The sequence below is a fragment of the Sipha flava genome, unplaced genomic scaffold (assembly GCF_003268045.1).
Source record: "Sipha flava isolate LNK unplaced genomic scaffold, YSA_version1 131_pilon_pilon, whole genome shotgun sequence".
Taxonomy (NCBI): domain Eukaryota; kingdom Metazoa; phylum Arthropoda; class Insecta; order Hemiptera; family Aphididae; genus Sipha; species Sipha flava.
In genome coordinates, this window is record NW_020271757.1 from 249,933 (window position 1) to 275,876 (window position 25,944).

At 30.7% G+C, this 25,944-nt stretch overlaps 1 protein-coding gene across 1 annotated transcript in view; it reads right to left on the reverse strand.

Moving 5' to 3' along the window:
• Positions 1 to 4,945: 4,945 nt before the first annotated feature.
• The window catches only part of LOC112694631 (G1/S-specific cyclin-D2-like), a 37,524-nt gene continuing 16,525 nt past the window's right edge, over positions 4,946 to 25,944 (reverse strand). Inside the window, exon 4 of the mRNA XM_025570162.1 lies at positions 4,946 to 5,645. Coding sequence (XP_025425947.1) covers positions 5,356 to 5,645 — 290 coding nt within the window. The 3' untranslated portion in view covers positions 4,946 to 5,355. The remainder of the gene's footprint in view (positions 5,646 to 25,944) is intronic.

Here is a 25,944-nt window from a genome sequence, read left to right on the forward strand (position 1 = left end):
GTCGTCCTGACCTTTTTATTACTTTTACATGTAATCCTCGCTGGGACGAGATAAAAGAGCTCTTACTTCCCGGTCAAAGATAATATGATCGACATGATATAATTGCAAGAGTGCATGAACTTATTGACAAAAGGTAAAATATTCGGAGAAGTGAGATGCTATATGTATTCAACAGAATACCAAACTGTAGAGAGGTTCAGGTAGTTGTAAGCTATAACTTATCGAATAGGTTATGATAATAATCATTATCTTATACTAAATTAATATGTATAAAATATTATTTCAAAAATCTTAATTAATTTAAATTTCAATAGATTTAACAAAATTTAATCTTGGCAGGTTACATACATTTATATACTTAAACCCGGCAACGACGGGTAATTCAGCTAGTATAATAATAAGAGCCGTTTTCACTCATTTTTGTTAATTAAATATAGTTATACAGGATATTTATAGAGAAATTATATCTAAATAGAAAATTTTTGGAATACTGCTTTTTATATATAAGATTATTATAATAATAATAATAATAATAATAATAATTATAATATATATATATAATATTTTTTCTATATATCTAAAAAATCATCTCCGTTCAAAATCGTTATTCGTACACAATGATACCTATCATTTCATTAAAAATTTAACAAATCCATTGTAACGACCTATAAACGAGGTGCACTCCACCCCCTACTGTACAGCAGAGCGAGGCTCATTCGGTTCTTTTTTTTTTTCATTTTTTTTTTTTTGTATTCTCATTTTTAAGTTCTCTTAAAGTTTTTCATTGATTTAAATGATTTAAATTATAAAGCAGTGGATATTATCATTTTTTTTTTTGTTTTTGATAAAATATTTAGAATTTTATTTGGTATAAAAATGTGGTTTAAAAAAAAAAAAACACATTTTATAAAGTGTAATATAATGCATATAATTGCATATTTAGCCACTTTTTCTTTGCTTATTTGCATCATATTTGACACTTTTTAAATGCATATAAATCCGGGCTCTATTTATAACCATTGAAACGAAATAAAATAATTCCGTTGCAAAACATCGAAACCAAAATAACCTACATTATTAGAGGAATCGGTGTAAAGTTTACTACATTAAACAACATTATAAATATTTAAATAGTTTATATAATTTTAGAAACTGAATACAAAAAAACTATCTATACATACTCGGGTAGGTGTAATACATATTTTTCACCGAAATAGCGAATAATACGCTGAGAATAGATTAAACACGAGAAGAAGGCATTTAAATTTGTAAAAATTTTAGGAATTTTAGGGGTTAGAGATCCGACTTACCCTCAATAACACACATAAAATATTTTATTAAATACATTTTATAATCCATCGTAAAGTAGCAGTTCACCTTAAACAGTTCCACGTTCAGCAGTCAGGATAAGTTTTTTTTGTCTTTGTTCGTGTGCGTGATGTGTATTATTTTTCAAGAGAATAACGACGAATTATGAAAAAAAGGCCAAACAGAAAAAATTGAATACACCGGGTAATATTTTTACTTCTTATCGCAAACATTATTATAATGCATGCATCGTTATTAAATTATTACGGCAATTATAATTTAATTGTCGGTTCGTTTTTGATGTTTGAAAATTGATACTAAACATAAAACACACGTTGATAACATTGTAAAAATTTGATACATTATATTTACTTTATAAAACCGACCAAGTGTCATATTATATAAGTACAGAGGGAATACCGCAAGCGATTCTAGAAAAGCTGTGTTTTTTTTTTAATGCACAAGTTAAGAATCAGGATGACCCTGTTATATGCGTATAGAATAACAAAAATGTTACACAATCTGAAGCAATATCTTATCTACCAAATATGAATGAAAAAAAAAATTAAAAATATATTCGTACATATAATAAACAAATAAATATAAATATATATACTACTTTGTATATTACTATTAAACATGTGTTTTTTTTTAATCGACTGTTGGCGAAGGAACAACGTGATAAATCGATATCTATAACTGATATAATACATACACTCATAATAACTAATAATTGTCTCGTGAGACCCAATTGGTAAGTTTTGATGAGGAGCTATTTAGGAGATTGTCAGTGATCTAATTTGGGGTATTCATCAAAAGTGGAAGAGGTTAGAGATTATCAGTAACCTTACCCTAAAATATTTTATGTGTAATCGGTTTAAATTAGTTGAGCATAAAAGTGAAAAATCGAAATTAATTGTATGACGTATAGTAAGGAATAAATATTAAACAAAATTCAATATAATTCTCTAAATAGGTTTTAAAAAAAATTACTTTACTGGTTATAGGCAGAAACGAGAGTAGCATTAAAATTAAGTTAGGTATACATTTATAATGACAACATAAATTATCTTTATGTATTATTTTTTTATGTATGTTATAAATGTTTAACACATACTTTACTTATTTGTAAACCATTTTAATATTTTAAATAATGAGGGTTTATTTGTTATTCTGGACATTTTGAAGTTATATTTTGAATACATTCACTATTCAAAATATTAAGCAGAACCCTTACTAATTACAAAAAACAAATATTTTTCCACTATACATTGATTTTTTGATAATTTTTAACACGTTTTTTAATATTTCACACTTCATTACTTTATGTAATATGTATTTGATGGTTACAACATATTTAAATACGTGTTTTGCAACTGGAGATTTTAGTCCATAATTTTTTAATGTATGATATTTTTCTAGTATTTTTTCAAAGCTATACTCCACTACTAACCAGTCTAGTAGATATATAACACTATTATTTACATTCTTTACAATCAAATTTATTAAAATAAAATAAAAATCCGTTTGAAATAGTGGCATTTACATAACTACATATTATAAAATGCGAAGGTTCTATAAGGGACTGTATACAACTCTCATACGCACATTTATTTTAAAATAGCCACTTTTTTAAACTTAAATAAAACAAAGCGTCATGCGATTAAATGGATTTACATTCCCCGAAGACTCGTGTTCTATATGTATCAATAAATCATTAATTCATGTTTCTTCTTTTAATTTCGATTATCCGACATTAAATCGGTAACCATGTGATTATATTAATATGTATATATCATAATATACATATTATGATATAAGTATATAATATGCGAGTATACTAAAAATTAAAGTATAGTTGTTATACATTTAGGAATTCAATGGAAACTTAGGTAATGCATAAAAAATCTTTAGACAGTGTTATGATTTAGTATTTTTATTTAATTAAATAAATATTTCTTTTAAAAACAGGTTAAGATATACAGGGGAAAAAATATAAATATATAATAAAAATAAATGAAGTGAACATCAATACTTATAATGAAGTATGTAATAGTGTGAGGGGGTTTGGAAATGATCGCTTGACGACTAAGGGGATATTTCGATTTGGTTTGTAGCTGTACCGAGCGCTAAACTCGCGAAAATATTACAATTAAACTAATTTTAAAAATAATAATAAAAATGATTTATGTATAAAAATAATATTAAAAATAAATACAATGTAGAAACTATTAAGCCCTTAAGCAATTCAAAGACAATAAAAAGTATATTAAACACTTAAGAGAATTAAATAATTATAATTAATGATATTAAGTATAATATATTATTTCGAAAATAAAGAAAAGGAGAAAAACACTAGACTTGTATATGATTTAACTTTCAAGTAATATGATAATGATAATTATTATATGATACGATTAATAATAATTATAATATAAATATTATTAATATATAATTGTTACAATTATTATCATTCAATATGGACGACAGGGAGTACAATTAAAACAAGGTAACTCAATGATTATTGAACCATGTCCCTTAACAATGAAATACGCTAAATGTATAATTCTTGTACTATTAAATTTAAGAAATAAAATATGACCTCCGGAAATATAGTCAAGTGATTATTCAAAAACACTCAGTCCTGTTTGTGCGTTTAATCTTATTTCATACTTAAGACACATAAATAAACATAAATATAATATTTTTCTTTCAATATATATTTTTCTATACGATTGGAGATCAAGAACATGACATGTAAATTTAGCTACTTTGACTCAAATATAATCATTTAATTGAATGATGATTGAGAGTAAATAATAAAATTAAAAATTAAATAAAACTAATTTCTATATGTACCTATATCAAAAATTAATTAATTAATTAATTATCAATAGCCCACGTTCAAGAGATCTATAAAAATTTTGCTACATTCAAATTATTATAACAACATTAATCTATATGTTACTGAATTAATCCTTATAGTTGAGGCCAAGAACAATTTATTATCTATCACTGGAGAGTAGATTGATGAGTGAAAATATTAAAAAATATAATATACAACTGCTTATTTTTTTTTTTTTTTTATGAAACACATAACGTATTCTGAATCATAATATAAAGAGGAGATCATACACAAAAAATAATAATAATAATTAATAATAAAATAAAATTAACAATAAGAATTTAAACCTTAAAATACTAAAGACACAATATTATTATTAATAAAAATAATAATTGCTTATTCTATGCTCCTATAAAGATAACTAAAACTATTTATCACATTTTTCCTTTAACATTACATCATAACCTAAACTTAATAATGATATTATTAACAGAGTAATCACTAAGAATATAACTGATCGGAGGGAAGAAAATACAAAATTTCGTGTACCTTTGTGGTAGCTAACAATACTTTGTAGACACAGTAAGCATATAGTAAGTAAAACCAAAATAAAAATTATACTGATCATAATAATATGGATATAAGTGAAAACGAGAAAATAAAGATAATAATTGAAAATAAAAAAAATCAATAGTAGCTTTCTATCATTTTTGGAGTCGAAATATAATTATAATAATAATAATAATATTGATATTAATAAATAAAAACAAAAATTAAAATATAATACACACCTGCGGAATATGAGGTAGAAAAAAATCGAAATATATTTCGATGTTTATATTCTGAATTATTACACGAAAGAAGGGGGAAAAGACGAGTCTAATATAATATACGCTCTCAATGAACTAGAGTTTAGCTAACACTGAAGTTTCCTTCTCGATGGTCGGGGTAAAAAAAAAAAAGACGCAAAAGAAAAACAGAAATATTTTTGCGTGGAATTTTCCTGTATAAAATATTATAATATACGTACACGTTGACGAGAGAAGTTTTGTTCAAATGCCTACGGGGAAAATAATAAAATACAAAAAAAAAAAAAAACAAATAAAAACCATACGACTTCGGTTTCGGCTTTCGTCGTACTTGCAAACTATAGAGCAATGAAGTATAAAAACTGAAATAAACTGAACACAGTATTACTATTCTCATAAGCCACCGTGCACGCTGCAGTCCTGCACCTGGTACGGTTTCTTGACCGGCGGCTCGGCCGCGGGATTGTTGTTCTCCGACTTCTCCGGCGTCGCGGCGCTTGTCGTGCTGGCCACCAATGCGTCGATGAGCGACACGAGTTCGTCCACCTCGGCCGTCGAGCACGCCAGCAGACCGCACAGCTGAACGGCCACCTCAGTGGCCGCGGCCGGGTCGATACCGCGGATAGCGGACAGCATGCACGAAGCGGCCATTACGGACGGTTTTTTTACAATGAATTCGGGTTCTGCGGACAAGAGAAAGACAAACGAGAGCGATTAATAAGTATACAAGTGTTTAATATAATATTATAATACATACACGATTAGGCGTAAAGATATAACAGTGTAATATGTAGGTGGTGAAATATATACTCGTGTATTAATTCATATAGACTTACAAGTTGTAATTATATGTTAGATACACACCGTGTAATAACGGCACATAGTAACAGAGTAGTAGTCTAAACACCTGCACCGCGCAATGCCGTGGAGGAGAGGGAAGGGCGCGCTTTAAATCCGAACGCATAAAACACACGTCCGTACGTATTATTTTTATACGCGTGGTCGACTTTAGAAATACGTTTTTTTTTTTTAATTTTTTTTTTTTCAACGCCAATAAAACGTCGTCACACACTGTAGGTTGTGCAGTGGGTAGGTAAGCCGTGTGTGTGTGCACGCAACGCGACGAGTTCGGTAACGTAACGCAGATAATGAGAGATATTAATTGTGCATTATCGTAGTATTAGCCGCGTGGCCGCGCACAGATATGAGTATATGACGACGTTTACATTGTGTCAAACTACAGCAACCCGGATATTGATGCGATCCTAATATTTTTGTAAATGGTTTTTTCAACGGTAAAATCCGAGTCCGTTTTACTTCAGACTTCAATTGGTTATTACTTAAAATTAATTCACTTAATTTGAACTAAGGTATTTTTTCATTTTTTAAAAATATTTTTAGGTTTTCATGCATTTTTTAATGGGGGTACAAGCATACCAACTCATTATGCATACAATACGTGAAAAATAATGCTCGTGGAAAGATGAATCTGAATCTTGTATACGTACAGCATGTACCGTATATTTAATATATGTAAAAACCGATACCGTTAAAAAATATAAACATAATATTTCATAACTCTACACCACTATACGGAATCTTGTTTCAAAGAAAAGAAAAAATCTGGGGTAGGTTGGGTGTATCGAAGAATTAGTTTGAAAATCGAATTCCATTAGAGTGTGTATAATATACAGCGCTTCCCCCGGCGGAATATATGGGGTTAGAATATTGTTTTTTTTTTCATACATCGGTTCTCAGACATATAAATATCAATGGAGTGAGAATAAAGTATAATGGGTATTCAGATTATTGTGAACGGGTAGGTACTAGGGTACTAGTGCACGTTATGAAATAGGGCCCCATTTACAGATGTCGCGATGGCACGTCCGTCACAACGACGACGCAACGCCTTATCTTCTTCGTCGTCTAGCGACAAAACTGAAAATACGTCATGATTACAATATAATAAAACGTGTAAACTAAATACTACCGGAGAAGCCTCGAAGACCACCCTCTTAATAACAAGACAAAACGGTTTTTAGAGGGAATCCGTCGATCGTTAGAGTCGTAGCACTCCAGACAGAACCGTATACATGCAACAAGAATAACCATATCCAAACAGACGACGGGAGCAGTGATGTTTCGATCGATAGATTTTAACCATTTAACAGACTATTATCAATTTAATAATTGAAAAAAAAAAGAATTAAGTAGCAAGACGAGTGTTATTATACCCAGTAAAAGAATCACAACCGAAATTTCAAGGGATCATAAAGAGACACTGCTCGGAGACGAAGAGAACACGGATGTTTGACTTGGTTAATTGCAGAGAAGTATAATTCAATTAAGCGTAAAAGGAAATACTATCTCCGGTCTAACACTTAAGGTCTTAACACGCACATCCATCAAAACGTCCTTTTCCATTTACTCCGAGAGAATACAAGGGTCATTTACACTGCATGAGAAATAACTTTTAAGGAAAAGATAGTTAAAAGCTTATTTCCAAGGTCTTTATTTTAAGAATAAATATACCGTTAAAAATATATCAAATGCAAACTTTTTTACAAATGTACGGTAGAACGAAAAAGGCGTGCATTTACCCGGTGTTTACCGATGAACACAGGTATAAGTAAAACGTATCAAATACTATACTACAGAAATATTACTCAATTACTCAATGTTAGCATGTATGGTTGTATTTATATAGGTACTATTAGTTTGTGTGCTATATCTTACGGAAATAGTGTGGAACAGCCCCTGTCATCATGCACCCCGAACTGTAGAGAACTTGTGCACACGTACAATGTAAGTATACCCATACATGTCCGGCATTAAGTTTATAATAAACGCGTAGGCGGGGAAACTCGAAGGGAGTAAAAGGTCTGCTGATCCGTTTCCTTGCGTGTACCACAGGGTTCGATCTCCGAGTGTGGAGTCTTTGGTTACGTCGAATCTCTCTCCCTAAGAGGGACACGCAAGGTCACATAAGTGGTCATTGGCCTAAGCCGCCTCGACAAGATGACGACGCCAGCGGCCGGTCGACAGTTGCGCGGGGGACAGGTGTACTAGTCCACCACAGCGGATCAATGGACTGCCATGTGTGCTGCGTGCGTACGTGCGCGCGTATTGCGTTTACGTTACCTGTCACCGCCGCCGTCGCTGTTACGGTCGACCGGTGAGGCCAGGGTGATCACGGGGATACGTTATAGGGAGGTCAAAAGGCGGGCAGGGTCCCGCCTTGAAGAGATAATACAATAATATATGTGTATACATAGATTTTATTTTATACCTCGATTTTTCCTTTCGCAAGCATTCACGCAGCCGACAGCAAACGATAATAGTAACACAATAATACTAACAGAAAACCTATATCCGAGTCAACGCTGTCGATTCTTTTCATGAAAAGTTATTAAAAGTCATTCTTTTCACTGCAATGGCCGACGGGTCATTCACTCTCGCGGCCGCCGACCGACGACGACATAATGTAATAGGGTTTGCATTATATAACGTATAAAAATATTCGCAAACATACCGCACCACCCTGCCGCATACACGACGTATTGTTATGTCATAATATGCACACACGTGTGTACGAAATGTCAAAATCTTGACAAGGACCAGCCGTCGGGAAATAAAATTACGAGGGACCCCAATGCGTATAATATCCATCGACGAAAGTAAATAATGATAATAATAACAGTAGTACTTCAATACACGAGCGATCGCGTTGAAATTTGCACGATCGCTCAACTTGTAACTATATATATATATATATATATATATGTTTATATATTTGAGACGTGAGAGTACGTATTCAAATATCATGCTCGGAACACAAACCCCGTAAGGCTTGAAAAGGTGCGTTTTTCGTATTGTATGTACGCCAGTAATGTTATTACATATGTATCGCGGCGGCCATCATCATATAGAAAACGACGACATTTTACGATAAACCTATATGTAGGTCGCATGAATATATTTACGAAACGCAGAAGAAATTGTTGCCGTGGGCTTTTCGTTTCAATAGAACTTGCGCACTATCGATCACTATAATATTATATTATACACCTTGTGATTAAAGTGCAGAGCAATTTCATGAATCGGAAGGACGTGAAACGACGGGTTCACAGGTTTCGAGGAGGAATTTCAACCTCGCCTTGCTAGATTTTTTGTAATTATTGTATAATTATACCGTTTTAAATATTTACTTGTCGACAAAACAATATTTCCACGCTATCGATTACCATACACAATTTAATTATTAAACATAGTTATGAATTTCGTTTATTGTTTCGTTAAAAAATGGAGCTGAGTATAAGAACTAAAATATACAAAAACCGATAAAAATTAACAAGATTTGTGATTTGTGTTTTTTTTCTAGGTGGAGTTATTTGTATTTTATTTCTACAAAGAACGTTTATTTTCGAATATCTTCGTCGACAGTTCAAACATAAGAATACCTATAATATATTAAACTTATGTTAAAAGTATAGATTTTAATGAACAAAATTTACGGAGTCTATAAAAATTGTCAAAAGTTATGGCATCAATTACTATAAAACAGTACACATCTCAAAACTTCACATAATACATTTAACATGTGAATAAATCCAATTTGGCTCATCCGTACCTGTCGACACGTTTGTATTCCAACCCACTATCGTCATCACCCTGTTTTTGTGTCCAGTCATGTCCCTTTTGAACATCATATTTTCCCACACAGCCAGAATACCACAACAAAGCATAATTATATAAGGAATCCCTTTTATTTGATACAGTAAGTTGGTACCTTTTATTATATGATAAGGTATAAATGTAATATTTATTTTCTCCTGAAAACATATTATATACGAATTGGTATTGTCGGTCCGACAGATTTTATATTCGAGATAAAAACATATAGTAAAGGTGGCCCACCCGTAGAGACCATATGCTAAAGTTATGTTACGCGAGTACAAGCTTCCAACGGATTTTCATCAACCGGTGGTGTCCCCTCTCCCCTAGATCCTTATCCTTGTTTTTACCCGGAACCAGGAAGTAAAGCGGCCAGTGTACATGTATACGTATGTATAGATACACGAAACAGAGAATATATACGGCGTAATAATAACTGTATCGGTCTAGTGTGACTAGCAACACCACCTGGTCACGGACCGTTTTGGGGGAGATTGGAGACAAATAACAAAAATAAATAAAATTTGTGATTTCTTTTTATAAAAATACACGGACAAAAAAAATGGCAGATGTTTTTTTCCGTGAAAAGAACAAAAATCTTAATGCATTGTGCGCACAAAGAATAAGGGTTCGCGGTGCCACGAGCCAGAATCTTTGCGTAACCTATAGTCTTGCGAGCTACAATGGGCGTAAAGAATCAATACATTTACATTATACGTATTATACTGATCGATTGCGCTACGTATGTGCACACGACTAATACCTTAAGAAATATAACTGAATTTTGTTGTAACTCAAAGTTCATTTAGGGTCATCCCCCAGCGGAAAGGATTAATCTGGCGATAGAATTCGTTTAAAAAATCCTCTTTGACAAATCGAGAAACATCATAATTCAACTTAATAGACCGTCGAAGAATGGTTACTATACAGTATAATATATTATATACACATTACGTAATCCATCAATATTTAAGCGTTATAGACACACATTTCGTCTGATTAAGCTTAATAGTTTTTTATCATAAACACCAAATACGTTTAGATATTTTTTGAACATACTATATTAAGTATTTGTTTATTAAATATTTATTATTAATATTTACTTTATATTAATATTATATATAATATAATATTTATTTTAAATTTCTATAAATACTAAGCTGCGTTATTATAAAAAATAAAATTAACATGTTAACCTATGCATATATACATTTTTTCCAAAACATTTAAATTAAAATTTTAAAAGAAAATTAGAAACATTATATACAAATGCAATCACAGAAATATTATAATATTACTTCATGTTATGGTATTTAACATATTTTTATAAAGAATAGCATCCCATTAGTGCGAACAGTGCGATTATTATTAATAATGTATTTAATCTATATGTATACATTTTTTATATTACTATTGAATGTATGAAACTAAATAACGGAATTAAATTTCGTGTCACATATATAATGACCGTAAATTTATTAAAACGGCCAATAATATCGCGCGGATATTTAACGAGACATCTGTATATATATCATTAATATCATTCACGAATAAATGCGGTCTCGAACAAATCTGGTCGTAAAAAAGTGCAGAAAGGAAAAAACGTTTTCATCAGAATAACGACACGCACACTAAACTCTATAATAAACGCAAGGATAAGTAATAAAAATCGGTTATTTCTGATTGGGCGATTGATTCAGTTTTATTATTTTTATTATTACACCCGCAGAAAACTATTATTGTAGACGCGGCATGCGTTGTGTTATATAAAAAAACACACACTCAGAAAGACAGGTATTCGACGAAAGAGCTTAAAGAAATTTACACCAGTGAAAAACAGAGCATGGGGTGTAACCGACTTTCATATGGGTACGAATCATTATTGCCGATAAATTCGATCATTCGGTCCGTTTATCGCATTACCGTAATCTAAAAGAATAACTAGATGGAACAAAAAAAAAAAAAAACATTGAAAACTCGCACGGGAGATTAACTCTAAAGGACCGTTACAATTCAAAAAGGTCTTTGATTAGAAATAAAGTCGTTGAAAATAAACTAATAATTTTATACTATTTACACAATAGAATTCAATGTTAGGAATTTAATAGTTTAGATACTAAACTTTAAAATTTTATCTACGACCGTTACTATGTTTGCGTTATAAAAAAAAAAAAAAAAATGTCCAATCTATTTAGATGAACATAGAATTGTTTTTATCAATAACTGATTTCTTACATGTGAGATATTTTACAGGCTAAGACTTATCAATACCAAAAAACAATGCTTATTATATATTATCGATTTATACATCGAGAACTTTTTTCGTGGGTTTAAAAATACGATAGTCTTTACAACCATTTTACTATAAATTTAAATACAAATTAATTTATGAACGATGGGTTTTATCCGACCAACCTGTCGACCTGCAACAAAAACAATTGCTCCGTCCGTCAGCTGCACAACGTATGAGTATGCACATATATGCTATTCGTTAACACGTTATCAGTAGACATCGATTTATGTATTGTTTTTTCTACCCTCTTCGTCATCGCTATTTAATGTGCGTGTGCAAGTATGTATGTATCTATATTTCGTAAAACTATAATTACCATCACGCTGTACAATATATGCTTACATCCTTTTACTAAATGTGAGCGGGGAATTGACTGACGACCGGGTTAACGGCACAACTGTTATCCCATAACACATCACTAACAAACCAGCCGGCCTTCACGATAAGTATGCAATTTTCAGACATCTTATTAAATAAAAATAAAATAATATACTTTAGAAAAAAATGCAGTCGTTGACATTAACTGTACACTGTTAATTTGGCCTCAATAAATAATATCATAATAATATCTAAATCGAATGGTATAAAAAAACGGCATCGATGCAATAAGTGGTCGGGCTACAACAAATAAAAAAAATTATTAATTCTTTAGTTCAATGGTGATTGAAAAATGCGTCATCTTGGCATAAAAAATTACAATTTATAGAAAATAATATCAAGTTATTAATACATTCTAATTTCAAGCAATCTGAACACCAATAGATTGTGCGAAAAAGTAAATATAAATTTAATTTTAGTTTGAAAAATGTACAACACTATTTTATCAATATTTAAATTAAATGTATAATATTAATTTTCAAGTGTTAGGAAACAAAATAGTCTTTTTATGGCACTTAAAATAACAATTATCATATCTTACAAAATAGATTAAATCGGTTCGGAGAGAACACAAAACAATGCATCGATAAAACACTATAATAGTACTCGTATTATATATTATTTAAAAATACAAATACATACAGTATTTTAATACGAAAATATAAATAGTTATTACTATAAAGTAATATTGAAGAAATGTATAATGGTGTGTATATTAACATAATTATTAACAGATACTAGCTTCAGAGCATGCACTTTTCTTTGGAAATGTTGTCTCTTATTTGATCATAACAGCTCGGTCTCGAAGTTCAAGGCGGAAAACTAAAAACATCTAGAGCGACATATGGTGCCAATTGTTTTCCATTGGATAATTGTTTATTTCTAGGTGCACGAGCATGTTCCTTCATGGTTCATAAGCACTACACTGGGGTTAATTATATAAAAAGACAACACCACTAAAGAAACATACAAGACTAATGATATTCAACAAAATTTTGTCTTTACGAATTCCTAACGAATTCACCAAATGTCGTTTACAGTTGGTAAAGTTTTTTTTTTAATTTTCGGTTCGTTAGATATTCCTCAAAGACAACTGTCCATTAAGTTTTTAACGATATTTTTTAGATAGACAACATAATTTAGGTATAAATAACTAGTATAAAATTATATGAAATTTAAATAGAAAAAAAATAAAACCATAACGAACTCTCTGGTTTTTTCTGAATAGAACGAGAATTAACGTATGGTTAAAACTAGTTTCGACATTGTGTAAACATAATGCACAGAGAGAGGGAAAACAGTCGCGATAACGGAAATTCCAAATATTACCCTTTGAACTAAAAAAACATATAAAAAAATCACATCTTCTAATTAGAAATAAAAATCACGTATTTTTTTGCTTTCACAAAAGCGCTTCCAGAGGTCCTATGTGAAAGTAAAATTACCAGTACATTGTTTAACTAGTATTTTTTCTCCATGGGAATCGAATATGGGGAAAAAAACATACCTACAAAAAAAAGAGTATAAAAAATGGTCTTTCTTACTCCTGGGCTTGCCTTACCCCTGACAGTAGGTATAAATAATTAGGTTTCCAAATACATTAACACAATGAATACGGAAACGAATAAATATTCAAATGGGGATCCTCCTTAATTCTTAGGGTCCCAGCCCATTGTAAAATAATAATCGAATGTATTTAGATGATTAGAGAGGAAAGAAGTTAAATCAAATAAATCGCAGAACATTATGCTTCATACACCTTTATTTTCAATGGCGGTTCGTGCTTTGGTGCACAAGAGCACGTGAATTACCCAAAAAAATTATATACAAAATTATTAGATTCTGTAGTAAATTACAATTGGTTATTATGCACTTAGTCTGAAATTAACAAAAATATTTATTAAAAAAAAATTATTTGCAGGATTTCGTGTTGAGAAGTATGTTTATTAGCGATTAAATAGTTAACGGAGCACACAATCTAATTTATTTTAATCTTACCATGAGGAAGAGCTTATAGGGCTTAAATTTTTTAGTTAATATGTTATATGAACATAATTACAATAAAATTATTAATTTATTATCTGCTTGTATAGGTATCTTTTTTATTATTTTTTTTTTATTTAATAAATATATACAATCTGTAAACTGTAATAATTTATACAATAAGTAATATAGATGGTTGATTATAAGACTGGACGGCTTGATTGAAAGGGGTTAGGTTAGGTATCATAAAAATTATTTGTGCGCCACCTAATGTGAACCTCACGAGCCACCACTGTTTATTTATAAATAAAAAAAAAATATATGGTGAAATAAAACGTACAATTACAATAATATTATCAAAGACAACTTTCAATCCTTTTTTTTCGATATACTTATGTAAATCCACATATTTAGATTGAAGGATTTGGACAGTTCTAACAACTAAGAAATACCTAGAAAATAAAATGTAATAAAAAAATATAAGTATGCTAGGAACATTTATTAAAGCTTTTAATCGTCATCATGATTATACTGAAATATTATTTTTTAATTTACATTAATTTTCAATTACAATTTGAGCTTTTTCCATTTCTTACAGTTAGCTTAAGTTTACTATTTCTAAGCATTTATGGAAAGAATGGCGTGTTATAAAAATACTAAAATATAATAGATACATTATTATTATTATTTATTACTTATAACACCAAATCAGCTGGGATTTCATTTTTGATTTAAATCCTTGACTCGTTACTCATGAAAAGAGTAAGCAGCACTATATATTGATATTGGACAGTAGGCATTGAAATATTATTTTTGAACACAGTACTTCACACGAATACAGTGTTGTAGCATCGTATTATGTGCGTAAATAATACAACGGTTTTTGATCAGTAAAAATACGTACCGATAAACTGTAGAAATGTATCCCCCTCAGTAAAAAAATCAACGCCCCGGGTGCAGTCGATGAAACTAAATTTCGGTTATTGCCCCGTTATTGGTGAAAACCGCAAGACGTTCTCGTAAACAGCAGCAGTACAACATAATATTAATATAATATACGCATGTGATTCGCGGGCATTAGCATTTATTGTTATTTTATTATTTTCGACATGGTCGCTCCCGTGGTGACGACGGGGTCTCGAGTACGCCAATAATGACGAATTTTTGCGCGTCTGGAGTGGCCTCGTCGTCTCGCAGTCATTAGAATAAATAATAAAAAAAGGGGTTGTGAAACCAATACGACGAGTTCACGGTCGTTGTCGTTACCGTCGTCGTATTCGATAATAGAGTTGTTTGTTCACGGTCAAAAACGATTAATACAATTTTTCACAGACCAACGGATTCGCAGCGAAAATTCGTTTATTAGCCTCACACTCTCTCTTGAGATCGAAGTCTTATATTATTGCTTGTATTATTTATGAAACGAAAAACAAGAGTCAAACGGTTATTTGCAATAATTCTGAGAGCTCAATAAAATTTCCGACCAAGTGATTTTAGAACAATGCGAATTAACAAAACGACCACGTCAATTGTACTGAATAAAAAAAAAAACAGGAGCGTTCAAGAAATATTCCTGGACACGATGAACGTGTGAAAAATTATTAATGAATATAATATAATTACATTATATATTGTATTACAAAATATGAAAATATTATTCTAATTTTTGTGACTCGTTGAATGTTATTTATTGGCACATAATATTTTTGAGGTAACTATTTTATTGATTTGTTCTTATTATTTGAACAGAAATTAATTGAAAAAAAATAATTTCAGAAATATAGTTATTTTATTACAAAATTACAAAAGCATAAATGATATTATGATTTAATACCATGTTTATTTGGCACTGAATTCAATAATATATATTTATGTATTAAATAATCATCGAGTAACATTAATTTTATTAATGAAGAAATTCCATTAAAGTATTTTACTAAAATACATAAAAGACGTCGATGCCGACAATAATGATGATTTACAAATATCGGTTTAAATATTTTAACATCTAACAAACATTAAAAATAAAATTATTTTTAAATTATGAAATGCAATGAATAATAAAAATAATGACATGATATTATGGTGTTACGTATATATTCATTAAACCAATTTTAACTTTCTTATCATTTTTTTTTCATTTCTTGTGAATAAATACCAAAATTAACATTATTGGTAATAATGATTAGACGTATGTATACAATTATAATTGATATCATGAATTATTTTATTAAAGTTGAATTATTTATAGCATTTATAGGTTTAGTTATTTCCGTGAACTCTAGAATTAACATGTATTTCCATTAATAACAACTTCTGATCGAGATCATATCAAAGAAATTAAATAACCAGTAAACCAGTAAAGTACACGTAAATCGTTACCGGATATAATAATAAGGTAAAATACTATTTAGATTAAATTCAAATTTTTTATTTTGGTAAAAATATAAATCATAAAATTAATGTTTAAGAAATATCTAATTACGAACTAGAAGACGAAAGCTCGATATAAATTGGCTATTCCAACGTAGAATATAATATTAAATAACATTAATACGTTATAATTATTAATTTTCATATAATCTCAAAACAGGATATTAAATATCATATTTATACATCAATAATAGTAAATTATTTTTTAAAACGTTATAACCAATAACAAAACATCGGAGTTAGCACGAAATTGAGCCTGAGGCGGTAGATGAAACATACAACTGTTGTACGGAACGACACGTGGTTGGTTAGTCGTAAAAAATAAAATTAAAATAATTATCATTAAAGAAACTATACACCTTTATGTACACATTTTTAATAATAAGCGGACATATAATAATAAAATAAAAATAGAGAACTATATTTTTTTTTCGGGGGTATTCGTCTGAAAACAAAACTTTTCGAACTTGTTTCAAAATAATCACGGAAATGGCCGTACGCCCATAGGCTGCCAAATCGACGAGACTTTAGTTACACCCGTACATCACCTCGGGGGACACCGGCGCTGCAACGTCCTCCGCTGAGAGAATGGCGCGGAATACCGGTGGCGTTTTTCTACGGTCGGGTAAATATCGCGCAAGGGATGTACGTACACAACGCACATGCACGCGTGGCCAGGTGATGGGAAAAGGAACATCTAGCGATCGCGCGCCAACACAAATAACAATAGGTGAGCCACGCAGCTGCCGCCGTTGGGTCTGACGCGTCGCCGTCGACGGTGCCGGTTGTATGCTTTTGGGTAATGCGGAATAGAGGCCGTGGTAGCGGCGGCGGCGACGCCGGTGGTGGTGGTGATGGTGGTGGTCGTACAGCCGCCGTGCCGCGATGCGAATCCCGTCGTCCCAGACGTCTAGTCGCCTCGACGCGATGGTTATGAGCCACGGAATGGAGGGAGGGGTGTCTTTTCCGTCTGCGCGTCAACGGCGGCGGCGCCCGGGAGATGAGAGAAGGGTCCACGGCGGCGAAAAACCCGATGCCGTCATCCCTCAGCACCCGCGGACCGGTTTACTTTTTCTTCTCTCCCGTGACCGACACCCTCTTCACGGCGGCGTTCGCGTCTTCTATTACTCTATATTTATTATATACATTTTTTTTCCAAGCTGACCTACGGTCAATAAATGATTATGACAATGAAAGGGTCATGTAGAATATATTACACATACACACATATAATAAACCATACAGTCTGAGATTTTTTTTCTCAGGCAGTTGCCGCCGTCGCCGACGTGTCTCCGCCGCCGAGGGGGTGGAATTTTGCATAACACTACACAACTACCGTCTGGATACTCAGACCCCTTCGGCTTTCATGTTAATAATTATATATTATTGTTATTATATTATTTCTTTTTTTATTGTTACAACGGTTATTTTTTCCAATTCCCAACCCATCGTCACCGCCTTCACTACCGCCACCGCACACGTACAATTCGTACATACAACGCAGTTCTCTTCTTTACGCACACCCATACACACACATAGCAATTGTTGTGCGAAATTTTTAACGATTTCTTTTTTACGACGTTTGTACATCTTTGTCTTCCAGTCATCAGGGTCCATACTAATAAGCGTACGTTCAAATAACATCCCTCGAAAGACATGTGTACAAATGTATTTTTATAAATGTATATATATATATATATATATATATAGAGTGAAGTTGTATATATTATGCGTATACCGATGAGAATTGAATCCGTACACGAAGTGTCTCGTTATTCCGATTGTTCGTATTGTCTGAGCAAAACCACCAATTAACATAAAGTACGACATATAGACGTTAACGATGGGGGTGGTGAGTTATGGATATTTAACGTATTTATTTTGAAGTCGCTGTGGATTTTTCTTAACCGTTGCGTGTCACCGCCGCCAACCGGGCTTAACCGTTTTACAGATCAATGTATTCGACCTTTATTTTATTTTCTTCTATAATTCTTCTGTCCATGGGAATCCAAAGGCACTAGAACGATCAACGGCCGTAAACAATCAACAACAATCAATCACACGTATAATCTGCATGTATCATCACAGACGTCGGTGTTGTACACATTAGTGCAGTAGCGTGTCCCGCAAATGGACCGGCTTAACTCGTTTGCCAGAGTCATATTTGGACGCAAACAGTGCGTGTCAAGATAGATTTGACAAACGATTGGCCCGAAGGGCGACCTTTACCGTCCTTTAAACGGATTTTTGCGGCGGGTGCCGCCGTCATCGCTCGTATAGCGCTACTGTTGATGCCACTATCAAGAGGGTAACGGACTTAATTTGCATGTGGTGTGGTGGGATATAGAGGAGAAGAAGTTTTTGTTGTCTTCGGGGCAGCTCTTCTGCAGCCGAGGGTGACGAGGGGTTCTCGTAGCAGGACAATACACGCGGGGAGGGGTCAGGTGCAGAGGACGAAGAAATATGCTAATCCGGGAGGACAAAACGCTGCTCTTGTGTCGTGGTTATGACGAATTACAGGGAAGACCCAAAGACCGTTATTGGCCATTCGTTACAATTAAAAAACGCTACGAGACTTTTTTTTTTGATATTGTAATACATCCAAACTATATACGCATAGTTTATTTGCCCTGAGAACAGCAGGACATCGTGAAAATGATAATGTCGAGGGTTTTTATAGACCTATTATTTACCAGCAAAAGAAAATAGTACATCAACCCTTCCGGGTATGTAACCGCTAACAGTTTTGAAAGCTTTCGGGGCAGCTGATACGTTAAAAAATAAAACAAGCAACATATATATTTTTTCTTCTAAAATACAAATTATATCATCTAGAATTAATAATAGATGCAGACGATTTTGAAACGAGGTGATCATCACGGAATAAAATTCATTTTACATAAATTAACGATGCCATGAATTATTTATTATATTATATAAATGACGGTTCAAAAAATAACCAATTTAAAATCAACAATAGGGGTAGATAGGTATTTAAAATTTAATGAAAAATTCTGTATGTATCAACAGTTATGCACGGATTAATATATATTAGCCATTATTAAATAAAACTAGATTTAATATTTTTTTGTATGAAATTAGTAAATATTTGTTAATTATAATGCAATTTATTAATAATTATATCACATAAACTTTTACCTTATTATTATAATTAACCCTATAAATAAAAATATTATTTTGAGATTAAGGGATTTAAGTAATAAAAATCACTCACAATTTAATTTAATTAAAATACACACTATATTATATAAATATGTATGTACAAATATCGATACGCGTTACAATTGTGGAGGAATTGCCAAATATATCGCGAAGTGTAATTCACGGTGTGTCGCGGATTGTACTCACGGACTGATTGAATGAGCGTCTGACCAGCCGGTATATATATATCGGCGTCGATTGTCTAGAATAGCGGTTCTTAACCATAGGGTCGCGACCCAATTTCGGGTCGCCAATAATTTTAAATGGGTCGGATAAAAATTTAAAATGTTAGTATAATATTTTTATTTTTAAGTCTTATAAATAATAAATGAAACCTCATGTACGTTGGTTATCACGGAGAAAAATTTCAACGAGATTTTTTGAATTAAGAACTGAAATAGAAGTATTTTTATGAGAAAAAAAATTCACTGTTTTCCATCCATTTTCAAGATATAATTTGGTTGACAAAAGTTGCGTATCTATCAGATGTTTTTTCGTTATTATATGAGTTAAATTTGAGTATGCAAAGGCCATAAACTAATATGTTTACATGTTGTAATAAAGATATTAACTAAAATCAAAACCAAATCAAGAAACAAGCTTAATGTCGAACGATGCGTATTTCACTTACTAACTCTAAATTGATTCATTGGTAAAGCAACATCAAGACCAAGGAAGTCATTAAATTAAAAATTATTTAAAAAACAATACAATATTATTAAAAGAAATGTTTATTTTTAAATATAATGTAATTAATATCATGACTTGTTATGAATACAAGTAATAAGAGTAAAAAATGTTATTCAATTAAGAGTACCAAATAGTTATTTTTTATTCTGCCATTGAATATTATTTATAAAAAGGTCGCAGGAAAAATTTGGTAAATATCTTGGGTCGCCACTACACAAAGGTTAAGAACCGATGGTCTAGAAAATTCTAGAAATTACCTTAACGAGATAATCATCGCATATTCTAGAACATGGGATTTCCTCTTTTCCACTGACAATATTGTAAATAACTTGGACGATTCGCGGTGCGTTGTTTACGTCACCACAGAGATCATGTTTAAAATTAATGCAATGTTAAATATATACGAGTATATCGTAGTATAATTATTTAAATATTTGTTAAGATAATTGAAAGTTTTGACCAAATATTTTGATATTATACACGCACAATAATAAATAAATTACAAAAAATGCAAATGCCACTCAATCGTATCTAGTGGATACACATAATGTATATATTTTTATAGATTCACTTAAATTATTTGAAATACTTAAAATATATAAAAACAAGTTAATTCTAATAGCGTCTTAGAATGAGCATAATATAACAATGATGGTGCAAGTGATAAAAAATATTTAAACTTAGAAAATTCACACATTAGTTATTGATTATATCAAAAAATTTAAATATTTTTAACTATATATTTTATCTGTTGATAAATAATACATTTTGATTTATTACTTATGTTTACTTTACGAGCACACGAAAAGTGTAAGAAATATGTTGGTTTTTTTACTTAATGTACCTATATATTTTTAGAAAATCGGAAATGTGTTACTTCTAATCTACTGTAACTATTTGAAAATTTATATTGGATAAAGTATCATGTAGAAAATTATCAAAGATTTTTATATCTAAATATCCTAAACTAAAAAGTTATAAAATAATTTTTAAGGTATAAATATATTTATAAATGTCAACCCATACATTTTTCTATTTGAAATTGTATACATGCGATACTGAAGTATCGATTATACGAGTTAAATTTCCATAATTATATGGTAATTTTTAATTTTGAAGTTAATGGGGGTGGGGGGAATTTCCAATATAGAATTTTTGAAATATTAACTTTTAATAAATGGATTTAATACTCAATAAAATTTGACCTTAAATTATAATTCAATACATTATCTAAACAAATAAATAGGTATTATTTTTATAGTCAGTGTTACATTTTTTTTGAATCGTTTAACCCTTTCGGTCCTGACCTACTCGTATAGGTAGGCAACTTTCGATAAATTGTTTTAAATAAAGTTTTCATCGCAGCAAACCAAATGTTATAAAATAATAATTCTTAATATATGGACATTCATAAAAAATAATAATATTCATCGATATTTCAGTATAATTGTAATATTTTAACTATTTTCTTGAAAAAATAAAAAATAAATATAGTGATGATAAGGTCATTATCATCATAATTGCATTTCCCGCCAAAACTATCTAACATATGATTTTAAAAATCTGGGAGTTTTTAAATCAATAGTTAACATGTTTACATATAAGTAACAACCATAACCAATATGTTATAATCAATAACTCAACAATTTTACCGCCAAATTCTATCAGTCTTATCACCTACTGCTACGAGTATGTCGGGCAACAACGGAGTACAATTTTCACCATGAATAATGTTGTAGGTACTATACATATATTTCTATCAACATTATATTATATTTTAATAAAAAAGTGAAAAGTCATCAAGGAATATTGTGATTATTTATTTTGATATATTTATAGTTTGTTAAAAAAAATTATTATTTGATTAAAAAAAAGTTAATGTTGTTTATTTTGTTTTTTATATACTCGTATTAAAAGGTTTTGTTATTATTTTGTTTTACTATTTTATCTTGTTATACTCGTATTAAAAGGTTTTGTTATTATTTTGTTTTGTTTTTTTACTAACCTACTTGTAGAAGTAGGTAATTTTTTTTTTTTGACTCCTATACAACCCGACTTACTTGTAGAAGTATGTGATGAAAATTTGCATATAATTTGGTAAAAAATAATTTTTTTTTTCTGAAATTGCGTGAGTAAGTTATTTATGGCTATTTAACCAAGGAAAAAAATTATGGATTTTTTCCTAAAAAAAAAAAAAATCAGGACCGAAAGGGTTAAATACAGGTAGAAACAAAGTGTGATCTGTTAATCCGACTATCACATTATGACAAGAACTAACAACCATCAAGCTATAAACAATATAATAATAAGCTACCCTTATGAGGGATTAAATAAGACGTATGCTTTAATGGCGTACCTATAACAAGGTGCTGAAATAGTGCGTGATAATATTAACGCCTCTCTGTCATATTTAGTTCTAATAAAACGATCATAATAATTTTATCAAAACAGTTTTTACTCTCTCAATAGTACGACCCTAATAATATCGTCGTAAAAGGGTATATGTTTTTTTTTTATTTTTTATAGTTTTCTCATTACGCGGTTGCCGTCGACCTAATAATTGTAACAATAAAATATCAGTCAGAACATGCTTTTACGATCAATAAAAAAAGGAAGTAACAATCGAAATATAAATCCAGGCCATACACCACGCAATGACCTGCTAGATGACGTAATTAAGTGCTGGTAAAGCGTTCCAAGAGAGACGACATTAAAGAGTTCGCGGAAACGGAATGTAAGAACTAGAAGCATGTAATTACTTCCTATGCAACACAAATATCACATAATATAAATAATAAATGATTATAATACAGTCTTAGACAGTCACAATGTTATAAGGTCGTTGCCTTTAATCGATTTAAATAAAATATTCTATGTCACTCTGCAAGTATTAATATTAATATAAACATACCTAATGGTAAAGTGTACCATGGGCTTGGCTTTTAAGAGGCCCTAAAAAGGCGCAATTTTAAAGTTACCTTAGTGTTGTGTACATCTCAAAATTGTAAATTTATTGAAAACAAAATAGACCAAAGGGAAAAAATACGGTTTGGAAAATAATATAAAATCATTAAAAAATTAAATTAAATAAATAAGGCAAACGTTGGAATTGAACAACTGTTACTCAAAACATACAGCATTAAAATGCAGTTTAATACGTCTAAATTTCGAATAATTTAATAAACTTATATTGCGTACTCTATATTATGAATTACCACATTTTTAACAGTGAAAAAATGTTAATTGATTTATAAAATAAAATAATACATTTATATAATATATTATTATATTATATTATTATTAATTATATCAAATATACTTACATGTAATATGTAAAGCATGTAGGCGATGTGTTAAAAAGTATTTAAGTTTCTTTTTAATAATTTAATTTATATTGTAATTGATTTTATTATTTATAATTTTCAAATAAAAGTACATTAGTAATACGAGTATATTCACAAAAGTTAAAATATTTTAAATATTTTAACTTTAATGAATATTTGAAATGATAGATTTAACCTAGAAATAAGTTATAACATCAATAGTATATAACATGCGGATGTTGTGTGTGTATGTACAATGTGTGCTTCAACTTTCTAATTCGTACTATCACACAGTGGTCAATTCATTTAAATGATAACCATCTTTAATATTATGATTATTGCTGTTACGTATTTAACGACATTTGCGCTATTGTCGAAAGCTTCCTGTTTGAAGGCACGTCTGTTCTAAACACGTGAGTTATATTTTATTTATTACCAAAGAACGCCCTATGCCTATTGTATTCGAAGTCGTTAAGCGCATTTTTAGCAAATACAATACAAGAAATGGTTTTTGCGTTCGAAAGGCAACGGTCGCGTGCCACGGGTATTTAACACTGATTTCCTCCCTCGAGACAGATGTAGATCCATTGTGTTCAAAAGACGTTTTTCTCTTTTCTTTGCCCGATATACAAGATTTTTTTTTTGTCACGCATTTACTACACACCGGCACCTCATAGATATCTATATGTACTAATATTAAGGCACATGTCGCTTTATCAAAAAAACAAAGCATACTTTAGTTCTCACAACAATTATTTTTCAAAAAAACTTAAAAATCATTTAAAATAATTGATATCCCAATTAATTAAGGAATTATTATTTTTTGTTCGCTGATGCGAATCGCTCATTATTAAATCGTCATTTAATGACGCAATATCGATGTTGGTCTAGAAAAATGTATTATATAATATTAAAAAATGACGAATTTAATAGAAATGAAAGAATAGAAAAATACATATATATATATATATAATGTGTAAATACACACACGTGTGTGTGTATTTATCCATGTATATATGTGAGTATGTGTAAAATTAAAAAAAAAAAAAGTCAGGCGCATTATTACAGCTGTCCAGAGGAGGGCAGCTGCAATGTTTGGATTTGTTCCCTCAGTGGCTGCAGCACTATTGAAGGTACACTGCTATAATTTTTCTCTCTCTCATACACCTGGTAGAACACGTGGTGACTTCGATACAGATCGTCGATTTATTAAATGATAAAATTCAACTATTATCATAAATAGAGGATAATTGATAAAAATTAAAAATTCTAAGGATTTTAAAAACTCTAACATATTAAATCATTTCCTGCAGATATGACAAAAAAATTACAAATCACTGGATATAGTATCGTTTGTAGACTCTACCATAGAGTTATATAAAATGGTTTATTCATAAATTAATAACCTTAAAAAAATAAGTGACAAAACAGTTTTAAATATTAGAGTAAAAAACTGAAAAAATTCTGAATTATAATTAAACTTCAATATTTTTAAAAATTTAGATTAAGTCAAATCACCCTCGTATCTAAAAATCCTAGTAACTAAGTAAAACTTAGTTACATCTATCCTAATGATTACAGTGGGTTATTGTAGTCTTGACAAATTGTATACAAAAACTCTTTTAAACTGTCAAGAGAGGTGTATGAACTCTAAAAATGGGTTAAGTTTATTCGGGAAGGTTTTGTATCCAGTCAAGAGGTTTACTGAACAATTGAATTTAAAACCCTATAGAATAAGTAATATTTCAATGTAACCACCATGACAGAAACTTTCCATCTCGATCAAATACACCTTGTTCTTTTGTTTTTTTTTTTCCAAACACTTCCTCTATTACGACGGAATTATAAAAAAAAACCAACAAGACATTAAAACATCCCGCATTCAGCTCGAACCACGTCTGCCGTCGTACAGCTGCTACCGTTATAGCGTATACTAATCGTAGTAGTAGTAGTAGTAGTAGTAGTAGTAGTAGTAGTAGTAGTAGT